General features: G+C 44.7%; 1 protein-coding gene across 3 annotated transcripts; it reads right to left on the reverse strand.

Annotated features, from left to right (window-relative positions):
* Positions 1 to 1,419: 1,419 nt before the first annotated feature.
* Positions 1,420 to 12,305, reverse strand: Hepacam (hepatic and glial cell adhesion molecule). Of its 3 annotated transcripts, none has more exons than XM_027945547.2 (7): positions 12,221 to 12,305; positions 5,040 to 5,381; positions 3,849 to 4,130; positions 3,505 to 3,598; positions 2,611 to 2,684; positions 2,251 to 2,321; positions 1,420 to 1,722 (listed from the first exon to the last, which is right to left on the reverse strand). In XM_027945547.2, the coding sequence occupies exons 1-7, from the start codon at positions 12,303 to 12,305 to the stop codon at positions 1,420 to 1,422; spliced, it is 1,251 nt and encodes a 416-aa protein (XP_027801348.1). The 3 variants fall into 3 exon arrangements, with proteins under 3 accessions (XP_027801348.1, XP_071473292.1, XP_027801347.1); XM_071617191.1 differs by having other exon boundaries at positions 2,251 to 2,318; positions 3,499 to 3,598; XM_027945546.2 differs by having other exon boundaries at positions 3,499 to 3,598.
* Between the last annotated feature and the right edge of the window lie 2,121 nt (positions 12,306 to 14,426).

Below are 14,426 nucleotides of genomic sequence, written 5' to 3' on the forward strand. Positions count from 1 at the left end.
TCTTGGGACTGGGATGGTGGAGAGTCAGAGCTGGATTTTAGGAGTTGGAAGGGGCAGAGGATGCTAGAGCCCCTCAGATCATTAGGGAGGAGAAGGCAGAATACCCAGGAGAATGCCTCCTTCTCTTTCATCTTTTTCACTGTCTTCTCTCCTCACACAGTAGATTATTATTGTCTCTCTCTCTCTCTCTCAAACTGTTCTAAGAGGCAGTGGCCTGGGCACGGCCTGGCTACACAGTGGCTCAGCTTCTCTATATTCAGATGTTAGTATGATTAAGGAGTTTACCTTGTCCAGTGACTGGGATCTGAGCATCTGGGAGCCAGGTAGGCGGGGCAGGAGGACAAGACTTGGATCGCTGTTGCTGTGACATGGTGGGAAGCAACAAGCTTCTCCTCTTCACCCCTCCTCACCTCCTCCCTGCCCTGTTTTTTCTGTAGATAAGAATCTTATTCTCTAATAGTTGGAGGGAGCTCAAGAACCTTCCTGGATGATGATTGTTTGAAAGGCTTGTTTTGTAAGGAAGTCAGGCAGAAGGCCGAGTGTGAAGTGTTAAAAACCCCACTTCGTATAGCTACTGGGTCAGAGGAGTGAGCATGTACTTATCTATAGGAATGAACCCACCCGTCTCCTATTTTCATGAACAAGAACAGAAAGAATGTTTGGCATGGCATTCTGCTGAGGGAGGTTTGGAAAGAGGCCAAGCACGCGAGGCTTGAGTGCTTTGCCTTTACTAAGCCTCAGGTCCGGGGTCAAAGGAGTGTACTTGGGCGCCTCCACTCTTCCTCACCAACTTCAGGGACCCAGGAATCAGGCACCCAGAGGCCGTGCTCTAAGATGCTACCTTTGCAATGCTTCCTCCGTGCTCAGAGTTGCCCTTGTACACACCAGGAACCATCATCAGACTCCCTGCCCCCCATCGGACTTCTTAATTAAGGACTGTCGTGCGTTTTGGGCAAATTGCCTCTCCAATCTGGGCTGGTAAAAAAAAAAAAAAGCGCGCCATCAGGCGCTCTTTTGGAGGAAAGGGAGGTGGGTGGAAATCAAAAGATCTCCCAAGAAACAGCACAGGACAGTCATGAGGGATAGGTTACTATTGTTAGTTTTCATAAGACCCTTTCGGGAATTGGGCCAGAAATGTAATTATCTATATGGTCCTAAGAGGGCACGACTCACACCCACTGAGAACACAGCCAGTAAATCCAGAGCAAACGCAACCGAGTTTTACCCTCAGATCAACCTTCACCGTTCTGCGCCGACCAACCCCCATCTGCGCATGCTCACGTACCTCCGCACCCAGTACACCTGCCTCCCCGCCCAGCCTTCCCTTTTGCCCTGGCCCAGGGCACCTGGGCTTCCCGGCCCCGCACCCCAGGCAGTAAGCTTCAGGGGCAGGACGCGTTGCCGAGGTCCCTGCGGGGCTCAGGCGCTGATCTCCACCTGGCCGGCCTCGTCTTGCTCGCGGATTATGTGCACTCCCGCAGTCCTTAGAGTGCGCGAGGCGCTGCGCGAGCGGCCAGGCGAGCTCGGAGCCCGCGGTGGCGACGAGTGTGTTCGGCCCGCGGCCGGGGAGCGCGCTGGGGAGCGCGGGTAGCGGCGGGCTGAGCGGATGGGCATCCCTGGCGAGCGGCCCGGCACGGGAGGCGACACCGAGTAACCCGGAGGGCCGGGTTCTGTCGCGCTCCGAGGCTCTGGAGAGGGAGTCTCCTCGGGCTCCGGGGAGTCCTGCAAGGACACGCGCTGCAGGAGTCAGAGGACAGCTGGCCCAATCTGGGAGTTAAGAGGGCTTGGGGCTACCAAGATGGAGTCTCAGTTTCCTCCACACCCCTAATCCCTGGAAGGCGGCATACATGATTTGGTTTTTCTTGGAACACTTCACACTTAGCATGGGATCTGGCACATCATAGGTGCTCAAGAAATGTTGACGTGCATGAATGCTTTGTCCCTTTATTTTCCCCTTTCCATCTGTCTTGGACAGCCTGGGGCGTAGTCATGGAATAATGGGGAAATCTCCAGAAGTGGTGTCCAAAGACCTACGTTTGAAATCGATAGCTCCTACTTAATTTACTTGTTTAATACTGTGTACATCATTTCACCCAGTTCAGCCTTATTTTTCAATCTCTGGAACAGGCATGACACAAAGATTTCACAAGTATTCCAAGTACTATAAAGGTATACGAATATGGTAAGGATCTCGAGAATGTGGTAGGAGTTCACTGCATGGGATGGGGCAACCACCCCAGAGCTGCTCACCTTGTCTTTCAGAATATAGAGGGCCATGGGGTTTTTCCGTTCCTGTTCTCCACTTCGTGGGAGGGTGTCTGCTGCACAGGGGAAAGAATGGGGTGGCTGTCCAGGTACAGACCCTCTCCACCAGCCTGCACCTATGCTCTTTTTTCCTTGTGGCTAGTCAAGACCCACCACAACCTCCACCAACACATCTGAATACTTAAGGTCCTACCTTGGCTGTGCCTCTCCCTACTCTGAAGTCTTGGAGCAGTTGGTGGAGGAAGTTGTGCAGAGCTGGCTTCTTGTTGCCCATTTCTGCCTTTTCCCAGCACCCTACTGCTCTGAGTGTCAATGGCATTGGTGAGTGAGTGGCTAGGAACTCACCTTCTGGTTTTAGGCGGTCATCATTCTGATCCATGTATTCCAGGGAGTTTTCCTTTTCCAACTTCCTCTTCTTCCTATGAAGCAGTCCAACCCCCACCAAAAACAGAGGTATTGAATAGGAGCAGGAAAATATGGGGAGTACCAAAAGATGGTTCTGAAGGCCATGAAAGAAACCTTATGAAAGGAAGATGGGTGTGGTGGGAATAGGAGGCAGTCCATGAGCTTTTAAATGGGTCACAGCTAGATTTGCATCTTGAGGCTGTCACTAGCATTCTGACCAGGCAAGCCATTAGTCCAGTCTGAGTCTTAGTGTCTTTATCTGTAAACTGTAGGTAATTAAACTTAAAAGGTAGCTTGCTAATACCAGCCATAATGCCTGGCCCAAAGAAGATGCTCAGCAAGTGAAATTATTGTGAATAGTGCTGGGTGGTCAGAAGTGGTGAGCACAAGATGCAGATTCATGCATAATAGAAGAGCACATCTCCTGGGAAGAGGTGCACAATCCTGGTAGGCAAGTCATGTAGAGAGACTTAAGAAAATAGGCAGGGAGCAATGGCCTCTCCAGAATAAAAAATAAAAGTAGGGCTGGGGAAGTGGCTCAATGGTTCAGTGCCACTGGGTTCAATCTCAATAATAATAATAATAATAAATTACTATTATTATTATTATACATTACCATTTCCTAGTCATATCAAAACCTCCCCTATCCTTACCCCAGACGTATGGAGTATCTTCCTAGACCTTCCAGTGCAGAACAGTCCTGCAATTGGGTCAGTAGTTTGGGAAATTCACCCAATAATAATTATTATTATTACATAAATAATAGAGCTTGAGGTTGGAATGGACTAATGGACCAGGGAGCTCATGGTGTGGAACTTGAAGAGTTACCTAGACTTTTTGGAGGGTTTCCAGCAGGCACAGACTGTCACCAATGTCACAAGGAGGAAGATGCCGCCTGTAGACAAGATGATATACAGGGAGCTTCTTCCTATGTGTGGACAGAAGAGGAGAGACTTCAGAGGGGCAGCAGATGTGGTACAGAGAGCAGTGGAAGGAAAAGAGACGGACCCTCAGGTAGCATGGTTAGTTGGTAGTGGTACTTGCATAGAGCCCTCTTCCCACCTGTTGTTGTTCTCCATGGATAGCTGACCCAATCTCTGTTCCCTCTCCCTCCAGGATCACTCTCTAGGATGTTCTTTGTCAGTGGGCACCTGCCTCTGGGGGGCAGAGAGACTCACTGTACACGGTGATCTTGACAGGCAGACTGCGGACCTGGCTGATGGGGTTCTCCACCACACAGCTGTACAGGTCGTCATCCTCCATGAGCACGCGGGTGATAGTGAGCACCTTCTGATCGGGGGACAGGAGCATTCTCGAGTCATTGAGGAGAGGCTTGCCATCCTTCAGCCACGTGTAGCTGGGCTTGGTGCCATTCTCATGGGAGCAGTTCAGGGTGAAGGCCTCACTAAGCTCCAGCACAGTGGTTGAAGCCACTAACACCTGTGGCCTTGAAATGGGCACTGAGCCCCAAAAGGTGGAGGAAACAGTAATGGGTTAAAAAGTTTTTCCGTTTTCCTTCTATACTCTCTGTCTTCCAACACACCATACCATAACTCATTCTGTGGGCTAAGTAGACCTTTCAGGAATCATCAGCAAGTTCTCTTCCATCATTCATTCATTCATTCATTCATTCACTATTAGATACCTAGTAGGACCAGGCGAAAACAATGCTAAATGAGGTAGCCATGGTGTCTGCTTTTATCCCTGTTTCCAAATACATTTCCATCACCACTGGTATTTTGTGTGTATTTGTTTTTGGCTTTTCTTTTTAGATACTTGAGATTGAGCCCAAGGGCACTCTACCACTGAACTATGTCCCCAGACCTTTATATTATTGTTTTGAGACAGGGTCTTGCTAAATTGCCAAGGCTGGCCTTGAACTTGCCATCTTCCCATGTCAGCCTCCCAAGAAGCTGTGATTAAAACCCAGTGGTTGCTAGATGTGTGCCACTGCATCTAGCAACCACTGGGTTTTCATGTCTTCAACTGACTCCACCTGGAAAATATTTTATTAGAATAACTGAGGCCCAACTAACTGGGTTCAAATTTTGGCTCTATTAGTTTTGTTAACTTGGGCAAGTTATTCAACCCTTCTGTGTCTCAGTTTCCTCCATCTGGGAGAATGACATTAACTATCCTTATATTTTTATAAGCATTAAATGAGTTGACACATGCAAAACACTTAATATAGTTTCTGGCACATAGAAGGATTCTATCCATGTTAGCTGTGCCTGTGTTTAACTTGTAACAACCAGTGGCTCTCTCTCAGCTCCTCAAGACCTTTTGTGTTGGTTTTTGCTGGGTCTAGCTAGTGTGCTGCCCCAGTCCCAGTCTCCTGCCCTGCCTCCTTCCCTGCCAGAATGCTTTACCGTCGACAGTGAGGTTGATGGTCTTCTCCCCGGTGAAGGTGTCATCAGTGATGGAGATCTCCACTTCATAGGTGCCCTCGTCAGCCAGCTGCAGGTCGCTGAGAAGCAGGGAGCCATTTTCAAAGAGCCGGATCCGGTCTCGATAGTCGGGCCGTAGGGTACCAATGACCTCTGTGCCAATGGACTGCACCACGGTCACAGGCTTGTCCCGCTTCAGTTGCCACTTCACTACAGGCTTGTCGCTGCTGGTGCTGCTGTATTGCACGGAAAGCAGCGCTGACTTCCCCACTGTGCCATGGATCAGCCGCACGGGGCTGGTGATGTTCACCCCCTCCAGGGGGTCTGTGAACAGAGGCCACAGTGAAGAATACAGAGTAAGGCTCTCAGCTACTTAGCCCACTCCCACCTTTAAGCTCTCTGATCTCCCAAAGCCTCACCCCTTTGGGACTGTCACTCGCTGCTAGTCCTTGCTTCTTACTATCATCTCTTCTCCCGCAGGAACTCTTGTGTCCCTCTGCTCCTCCCAAGGCCCTTCATTCTTCTTTCATCTGGCCCTCTGCCTCTCTGACACTTTTCCTTATTGCCTCCCTCTTCAAGAAGATTCCACCTAGTTCACACTCCATTTGCTTCATTTGAGGAAATCTTTATTGAGCACCTCCTATGACTTTAGGATAAGCCAAGAGCAAGACAGACAGAAATCCCTACCCCATGAGGTTTGTAGTTCATTAGACATCAAGGTGAATTTGTCAGATCTTCTTGATCGGGGAGGGGGATGGTGGGAGAGGGAGATGGAGGTATCATGGGAACATAGATTCATAAGGAACGGAGTTTATCCTAAGACAGTGTCAATAAAGAGGGGGCTTAAGGGCCTGAAGACAACATTACCATTTCCTAGTCATACCAAAACTTCCCCTATCCTTACTCCAGACACATGGAGTATCTTCCTAGACCTTCTAGTGCAGAACAATCCTGCAACTGGGTCAGTAGTTTGGGGAATTCACCCAAACTCTGGCCCAATCTGTATTCCCTACATAGGAGGGATTTGGCTGGATAGAACAAAGAGTTTGGAATCAGAAGGACCTTGGAAGACTAGGCCCTAATCACTTATTGGCTGTGTGGATTTGGGCAAGCAATCTTTCTAAGCCTCCATTCTTCTCTTCTATAAAATAAGAATAACAATAATTCCCTTATCATATTCTTAAGATTATAAAAGTACAATATGTGTATCATTTATCGTTATATAGAGAGAACACAAGATTGAGCCTCAGTGATTGAGGCTTATTGACCTACGGGACTTTCTCTTTGGGGATCAGATTCCCCAGAGGTAATATGAGTAGTAAGCTAGATAGTCTCACAGGTTCTAATGACTACAGCTCCCATAGATGTGAGTATCTGAATGTTGTATACTTGTTATTGAATGGAAGTCTTAATTTGGGGACAGTAGAATGAACAAAATTAACTATTTTCAAGTATTTTTTTGTAAAAGTTCCTACAAAATCTCACATAAAAATGAAAATAAATGAAATATGGTTCAAGTTCACCTACTTTGGTAGAAGGGGTGGTGAAGCTCTGACCTCTGTCTTCCCTGATAACTTGGGAAGCTAGTAGGAAGTCCTGGGTCTCTGTGTCTCAGACTGAAATATATTTGGTCACATGATCCATAATGTTTCTTCCAACTTCTAGTTTCTGTGATTGTTTAAATGGTATTCCCTGCCTAGCAACTGTGAGGTCCCAGATCTGCTTGATTTGGAAAAGCAAGCTTTAATATTTCCCTGAGTAGGCAAATAGGCTCTAGTATGCAGGCTTTTGACTTGAGGTGGTCCTGAGAAAAATCGTGGAGCTTCACTAAATGCCACAGTGGTGGTTGGTGATCAAATGGCTGAGGAGCACCTATCCCTGCCTTACTCAAGACCCTGTCCAAAACATTGTGGTATATACATCAGGCTTATACATGCAGAGACCTCCCAGAGTTCAGCAAATCTGTGTAATGATCCCATTGTGGTCTGGATGTAGTTTGTCCTACAAGGGTATATGCATTGGATACTTCATCATCAGTGTGGCAGTATTAAGAGGTGGTGAACCTTTAATAGGTGGGAGTTGGATAGCTCTTTGGTGGTACAGACCTTGGAAAGGATTAAAGTAGGTATTGTGGGACCCTGAGTTAATTCTGAATAGTTGTTACAAAAGAATAAAGCTAACTCCTCCTCACTTTCTGGCTTCTCTTCTTACCATGTGATCTCTCCCTCTTGCATATACTCTCTGATTTGATATGTTATGATATATGATATAGTTGGGGAGGGGCAGCTACCAGAGCTGGCACCTTGCTGTTTATACTTTCTGTCTCCAAAGTCATGAACTTTGTAAAATACATAGCCTCACTTATTTTATTATAGCAATAGAAAACTGACTAATACAGATCTCAAGCACCAAACTTTGATGTTTCTTATTTCCTTCTTCCAGGAGGCCGGGCAATGACATTCCAGGTCTCAAGGACAATTGGAAGGGACTTTTCTCTCTCTTCTGTAATCTCTGGCCTCCCTTGAGTTTCCCTGGCTTCTACATTTTTCTATCCCATTTCAAAGTTCCAGGAACCCTTTTGTGATGTTTTTCCCCCCTCAATTCTGATTTCCCCCCCAATTTATACTTGATTTACTCTCGGCGGGGAAAAATAGGGGGAGCTGCAGCCTAAGGATTGCCTTAGACCTTACCCTCATCTAGGTGGGGTCCTCCATATGCCTGCGAACATGGGGGTACCCTTGAGTCAAAGGGATGCATGCACACATTTGTAAGTGAATGGAGCAGTCTTTCTCAGACGCTGACAAACACTGTTTTGCTGAACAAACACTGTTTTCCAAAAACTCTAGCCAGAATCAAAATTCTGCTAAGTTCAGGGTTCCACAACTTTCAAGGGACACAGAGAACTGGGACAAGAGCCAAAGCAGGACACAGAAATGAGGAAATGGCTAACAACTCCCATCCAGAGTGGAAATAAAAGAGACAAGAACTATTCAACCTGTAGAAGCAATTAACTTTCAATCATTGTCTCTGAGGCATCATTATGTAGAAAGTCTCCCGTTCCCACCAGAGGCTGAACAAAGGGAAATTAACATCTCAGCAAGCTGTTCCAATCAACATAAACAATGCTGTGTTGGCTTAGGTCAGAGGCATCCCCTCAAGTAGGATTTTGACCTGCTGTGACACGGAGGAGTGCCAAGCTTCAAAATATAAAAAAAAGTATGTACCTGCACAGAGTTCCCATTTTAGCTTCTTCCCCTATGGGAATCAACATCTCCTCTGTTTTATGGACTCCCTTCGTTTCCTTTTACCAGCGTTTCTCTTAAATTTAACTTTTAAGAAAAGTGCCAGTGGGGATTTGTTCTCTATACACCTCATCCATACTAACACTGACGACAGCAGTTACGTCCTTTTTATCGGAAGGATTTTTTGTTTGGGTCTATTCTCCATGACAAAGTCCCTCAAACCCTTTAGCCATCATAGATACTCCTGCTTGGGCTCTTGCCAACTATATTATCTTCCTTTTAAAGTGTAGTAGTTCTGGGCCAAAACTGCACATAATAATCTAAGGCAGCACATGGCTCTGTCTTCTAAAAGGAAAAATATGTTGTTTTTTGTTTCTCTCTCTCTCTCTCTCAGTACTAGGGATTGAATCCAGGGACACTCTGCCACTGAGCTACATGCCCAGTTCTTTGTATTTTTTTATTTTGTGACAGAGTTTCTCTAAGTTGTCCAGTCTGTCTTTGAACTTACCGTCCTCCTGCCTCAGGCTTTGGGATTACATGTAGCTGTATCCCTCAGTAGCTGGGATTACAGGTGTATGCACTGTACCAGGCTCTGCTTTTGGTTTTTAATATCCTCACTAATTAATGATGACCTGAGAAAACAACCTCCCTCCTCTATTATTACTGTATAGGTACATCACTTATTTTGTAAATGTTTGTGTTATTCTTAGGTCACTATCCTGTTGCAGCCTACAAGGGACCACAAGAATGTGAAATCATTTAACGTGTCAATCACTGAGGGATGTAGGAGAAATACAGGGAACAGAAACTATGAAGAAGGACTTTGAGATCCAGAAAGAGAAAGGCCACGGTTTTTTAAATCTATTCCTCAAGAAAAGTAGTTGTCCAGGAGTATGTACCTGGCTGATATGTACTAAGATAACACATGGAGGTTTACTATGTTTGTGGATTAAAACAATCACTATTGTTAAGTTGTCTCCCAAACTGTTCTATGATTTAATACAATACTAATCAAAACCCATGAGGTTTACTTGGTAATATGGCATCAAGACAGATAACAGAACAGAATAGAGAACAGACTTAAATATTATTTCTCAACTTATGGCAATTTCTCTCTCAATTTATGAGTGTTGTGGAGTAGGAAAAGCCCCTCCCTCTCCAATAAATAGTTCTGGGCCATGTAGAAAAAAAATGAACTTGATCATCACATCACGTCTTATACAAATATCAATTCTAGATGGAATGTAGATCTAAATGTGAAAGGGAAAACAACATTTAAAAAAGAAAAAATAGGAGAATATCTCCATGATTTGAGGGAAGACTCAGATCTCTTAAGACACAAAAGTAAAAGAAGCAAATGATAGACTGGGCACATATAATTAAGAGCATTTGTTCATTAAAAGACATAATTTCACCATTTAGGAAGTGAAAAATCAAGCCATACCACAGAAGTTATTTCCAATACATTAATCTTATAAAAGGACTCATACTAAAACTGTATTTTAAAACTCCTACAAATCAATGATATTTTTAAATTCAGATAAATCCATAGAAAAATGTGCAAAAGACTTGAAATAGACACTCACAAAAAGGATATCTAAATGGTAATAAAAATATGAAAAAAATCTCAACCTGATTAATTATTATGGAAACGCAATTTTAAGCCATAAAAGTACCATTAACATACTCACTAGGATGGTCAAAATGAAAAAGAGTAAATACTATTGTTAGTGAAGATATGGGTCACCTAAACTCTCATGCATGTAGAGGAAGTGTAAATTGATACCACCACTTTTGAAAATGTGCTGTATCTACTAAAGCTAAATTTATATATACTCTATGTTATGATTTGGATATAGTTGAAGAGCATTCCCTCAAAGGTGCATGTTTTGGAGGCTTGTTCCTCAGTGTGGTGATGTTAAAGCAGTATTGAAGCCTTTGGGAGATCCTTAGGAATTGGGGGTGTGCCCTTGAAAGGAATTAACATGATTCCCATGGGACCTCCAGTCATTTTTTTGGCTTTCTGTCTCACCATGTAATCTCTCCCTCTTTATCCTCCCATACTCAATGATGCCCTCATCAGGGCTGAACTGATTCCGGAACTATGAGCTAAACCAACCTATTCATTTTATAAAGTTACCCAGCCTCAAGTATCTTGTCATAGTAATGGAAAATGTACTAATATACCCTAGAAGTCAATAATTCTACTCTAAGGTATATCCCTAGAAGATATGTGTATACCAAAAGACATATACAAGAATGTTTTAACAACTGTATTCATAAGTCCAACGGGACTGAGTTGGTTGGGTTGGTTTAGAAACAACCAAAGTGTTTATTAAAATTGAATAGATAGCTGAGCATGGTGGTACACACATGTAATCCCAGCAGCTCAGGAAGCTGAAGCAGGATAATTGCAAGTTCAAAGCCAGTCTCGGCAATTTTGCAAGGACCTAAGCAACTTAGTGAGACCCTGACTCAAAATTAAAAAAAAAAAAAAAAAAAAAAGGCTGGGGATGTGGCTTAGTGGTTAAGTGCCCCTGGGTTCAATCCCTGGCACCAAAACAAAATAAAACAAAAACCCTAAAAACCCAAACTGAACAGATAAATAAACAAATTGTGGTATACTTTTACAGTGGAATAACATTCAGTGGGAGCATCACCCCATCAATACCTTGATCTTCGATTTCTGGTTTTCAGAACTCTGAGACAATGAATTTCTGATGTTTAATCTATTCAGTTTATGGCACTTATTATAGCTGCCATAGAAAGCTAGTAATAAGCTTTCTTTCTTATTTGCTTCTAGTTTCCCCTCCAATGCCCCCTGAAGATCAGGTAATATACCTGAAAGGTATATACGACCCAACCCATCTTTTAATTAAAAGCCACTTAATTCCCCTGCCCAATCCATCATTTGTAGATTATATTCTAGGCTTCTGAATATGGTACAAAGATTTTTTTTTCTAACTAATTTCACACTTTTCTCTCCAGCATGATGAACTTCTAGTCTGTGCCTAAACACATGATGCTATTTCAAGCTATTGCCCTTTGCCCATTTTCCCTACAATAATATCCACTCCCACTCCCACCCATTTTTCTCATCCTTTAAAATTCAGTGCAGACATTCCTTCTACCAGGAAACCACCATGATATTCCCCCACCCTCATCCTGCGCCACCAGCACCAGCTTCCTGGATGGGAGTGACTGACCTTTCTGATTCCTGTGCATCATCTGTATATCTGACTCACAGTGTTGCCTGCATTTGATTAAAACGATCTTTGCATCTGTTCGCTCCACTAAGTTGTGCATTTCTCGGCTCTTTGGAATTGTGCATGTGTGCGTGTGTACACATAAATATATCTACGGTATTTAAAATAAGATCAATTCTCCAAGGAGATGGTAGGGGGCACAACAGGAAGTAAGTGTCTGGCCAGGAGTGAATTATGGATAGACTGGTATTTCTATCCTGAAGCAGGAGGCTTATTATCTCCAAAGCTTCTTTCATCTTCCATGCTGTTTTATACTCAGAAGCTGGAGTAGGGGTTTCAGGAGGCTCAAAACCAAGATTTCCCCTGCCCCTCCCTCCAAGCCCCACCATAATCCCTTGGAAAGAATGTTGGACTGGCCCACGCCAGAAAGTCATCCCATAAGAAGTGGCAGAGTGCCCTCCATCTAATGCCGTGGGAGCTTCAAAGTCATGCAGCCTTTGGGGGTAGCGGGCCAGCGAGGCTGTGCAGGAGGCACAGGGAGTGAAGAAATACATTCAACACTAATGCCTGAATTCACTGGGATGCTTCCCACGACCGCTGAGCTCTCTCCCCTCCTCCCACCCCAAAGACATTCAGGCCCTTCACTCTCCCCTCCCTCTCCTTTGAAAGCCCCAGGGTCCCTTCTCCAGACCTTCTTACCCTTTGGGTCTCCTACCTGGCTGAATCAGAAGTAGGCAGACAAGAGGAGCGAGGTGCAGGGCCCTGGAGGCGCTGGACAGGGCTCCCCTTTCTCTCTTCATTTTGGGTGGCGTTCTTCAGCTCTGGTGCAGACAATTAGCATGATTTCTCCACTCTGGGCACGTCCCTTTGTACCACTCGGAGTTTCTCTGCCCGAACACAACCCTGCCAACTTCCCTCTGAATACACAGAGCTCTGTGTATTGCTGGGCTTGTTCTTTCCTCTCTCTCAGACCTGGCATTTTCTAGTTTCCAGGCCCTACATCCCCAGTTTGGATGGGGGTTTCTACTTAGGACATAATCTCCAGCGCAGGTTCCATTGTGGGGGGCGCGCTGGGTGGGGGGGCAGCAGTATTTTTGCTTGTCTGCACTGAGCCCCTCTCCCAGGGCAGATGAGGATCTGAGCTCTGTGAGAGCACTGGGCTGGAACACAAACTCAGCTGGACCTTGTGTCCCAACCTAGCCTGTCTCCACCTCGTACTTCTTGTTCCTGAGGAGGAGGGTCCATGGAGGACAGACCTCCAATAAGCTCTGAAAAGGGAGGGAGAGGAGTTTACAATGCTGCGAAATGAAATACTCCACCAGATTGCTGAAGAAATGGAAAAGCCCTGTTCTGCCCCAAAGGAAGATTGGAATATAGCTTGAATTCTGTTACTTTCACCCCTGTCCTCGTCCTGCTTAGGATTCTCTCTATCATAGAATCACATAGATTCTGGGGAAACCTTTCCAGAAGCTTCTCTGTTTATTCCTCTGCCTTCAGCCAGTGTTCTAGAACATGTCAGAGCAGAGATGAAGGTAATAACCCTACAGCCTGCTTCCTGGGCATCTGTTAGCAGTGCAGCCGCCTCTCCATGCCCTTCTTTCACAGAGCTGTACACCCTAGCTCTGTCTTAACCCCACTCATGTGGCCACACCTTCTCCTGAGGGCTTCCAGTGAAACAGATGCTTAATAAACTGTGCAATCTGGAGATGGGCTTATGCCTTTTTGAGCCTTTGATTTCACATGTATAAAATGGGGGAATCAATAGCCTCCTTGGAGGAATTGTTGGATTGGTGAATATTTGTACTGAAGAATGCCTGGCAAGTTTTTTTTTGTTTGTTTGTTTTTGTTTTATAGAAAAAACATTTAAATACTTTTAAATTTATTTATTTATTCATTTAGCAGTATTGAGGATTGAACTCAGAACCTCATGCTTGTTAGGCAAGCTGTCTATTACTGAGCTACACCCCTAGACCTTTTTATTTTATTTTGACTCAGGCTCTCAATTAGTTGCCTAGTCTGGGTTTGAACTTGTGATCCTCCTGCCTCAGCCTCCCAAGTAATTGGAATTACAGGTGTTCACCTCTACCTATTCTTTTTATGCATCAGACAAAGCTTGACTATTCCAAGTTTTTGGGACTGAAGCATCATTGCATAAACCATCTGTGCCCAAGCCGGGGGAGAAGATTTGGGAAGTGTTGATTTTGAACTTCATGGAAGAACTCCAAAAAGTATTCTAAAATCCACCAATAAGATTTTTCTTTTCATTTTGAATTTCCTTGTCTATGACTTTCCCCTAGACAACTCAAGGCACCTGTCTGCCTCTGGAAGACTATTGTTACAGCAGGTACATAGAGCAAAAGAAAAAGTCAGCATTTAGCTTCTGACCTTTAAAATCATATTTTAGAGAGAGTAGCAAGATGAAAGGCTTAAGAGACAGTCTTTGTAAAGGACAAAAGGGTATTCTAATTTCTTCTGTCTTTCTCTTTGACATATTGAGGAGCAGCCTGTGAATTAAATCAGAGTTCTTCTATGGTATAGACAAATGGACACTTGCCTGTAATAGGTTGGCCTTGAGAATTATTGAATGGGGGTAAAAGGTAGATATGATCTTCAGGAAGTAGAAAGCCTGAAGTATACCTGTTTTAGCCTGAAGAGCTGTGGAAAATTAATGTGATAGAGGGAAACCAAGAAGGATCTAAGTTCTCAACATCGTTTTTCCTCATCCTATGAGTGATACTTAGGCTCCTTATGCCTGCACAGAATTTGCAAGTATCCTCATGTGCCCACAAGCCCTTGAGAGACTCAGAGGTGCTGAGAGGGTAAAGAGCAGAAAGCAGAAGGTGGAGCAAAGGGCCACAGTATCCAGGGATTTAGATGCCAGTGGTGATGGCTGGGAGGCAGCAGGGAGCAACCTGGTGGGA

Source organism: Marmota flaviventris, chromosome 9, assembly GCF_047511675.1.
Source record: "Marmota flaviventris isolate mMarFla1 chromosome 9, mMarFla1.hap1, whole genome shotgun sequence".
Taxonomy (NCBI): Eukaryota; Metazoa; Chordata; class Mammalia; order Rodentia; family Sciuridae; genus Marmota; species Marmota flaviventris.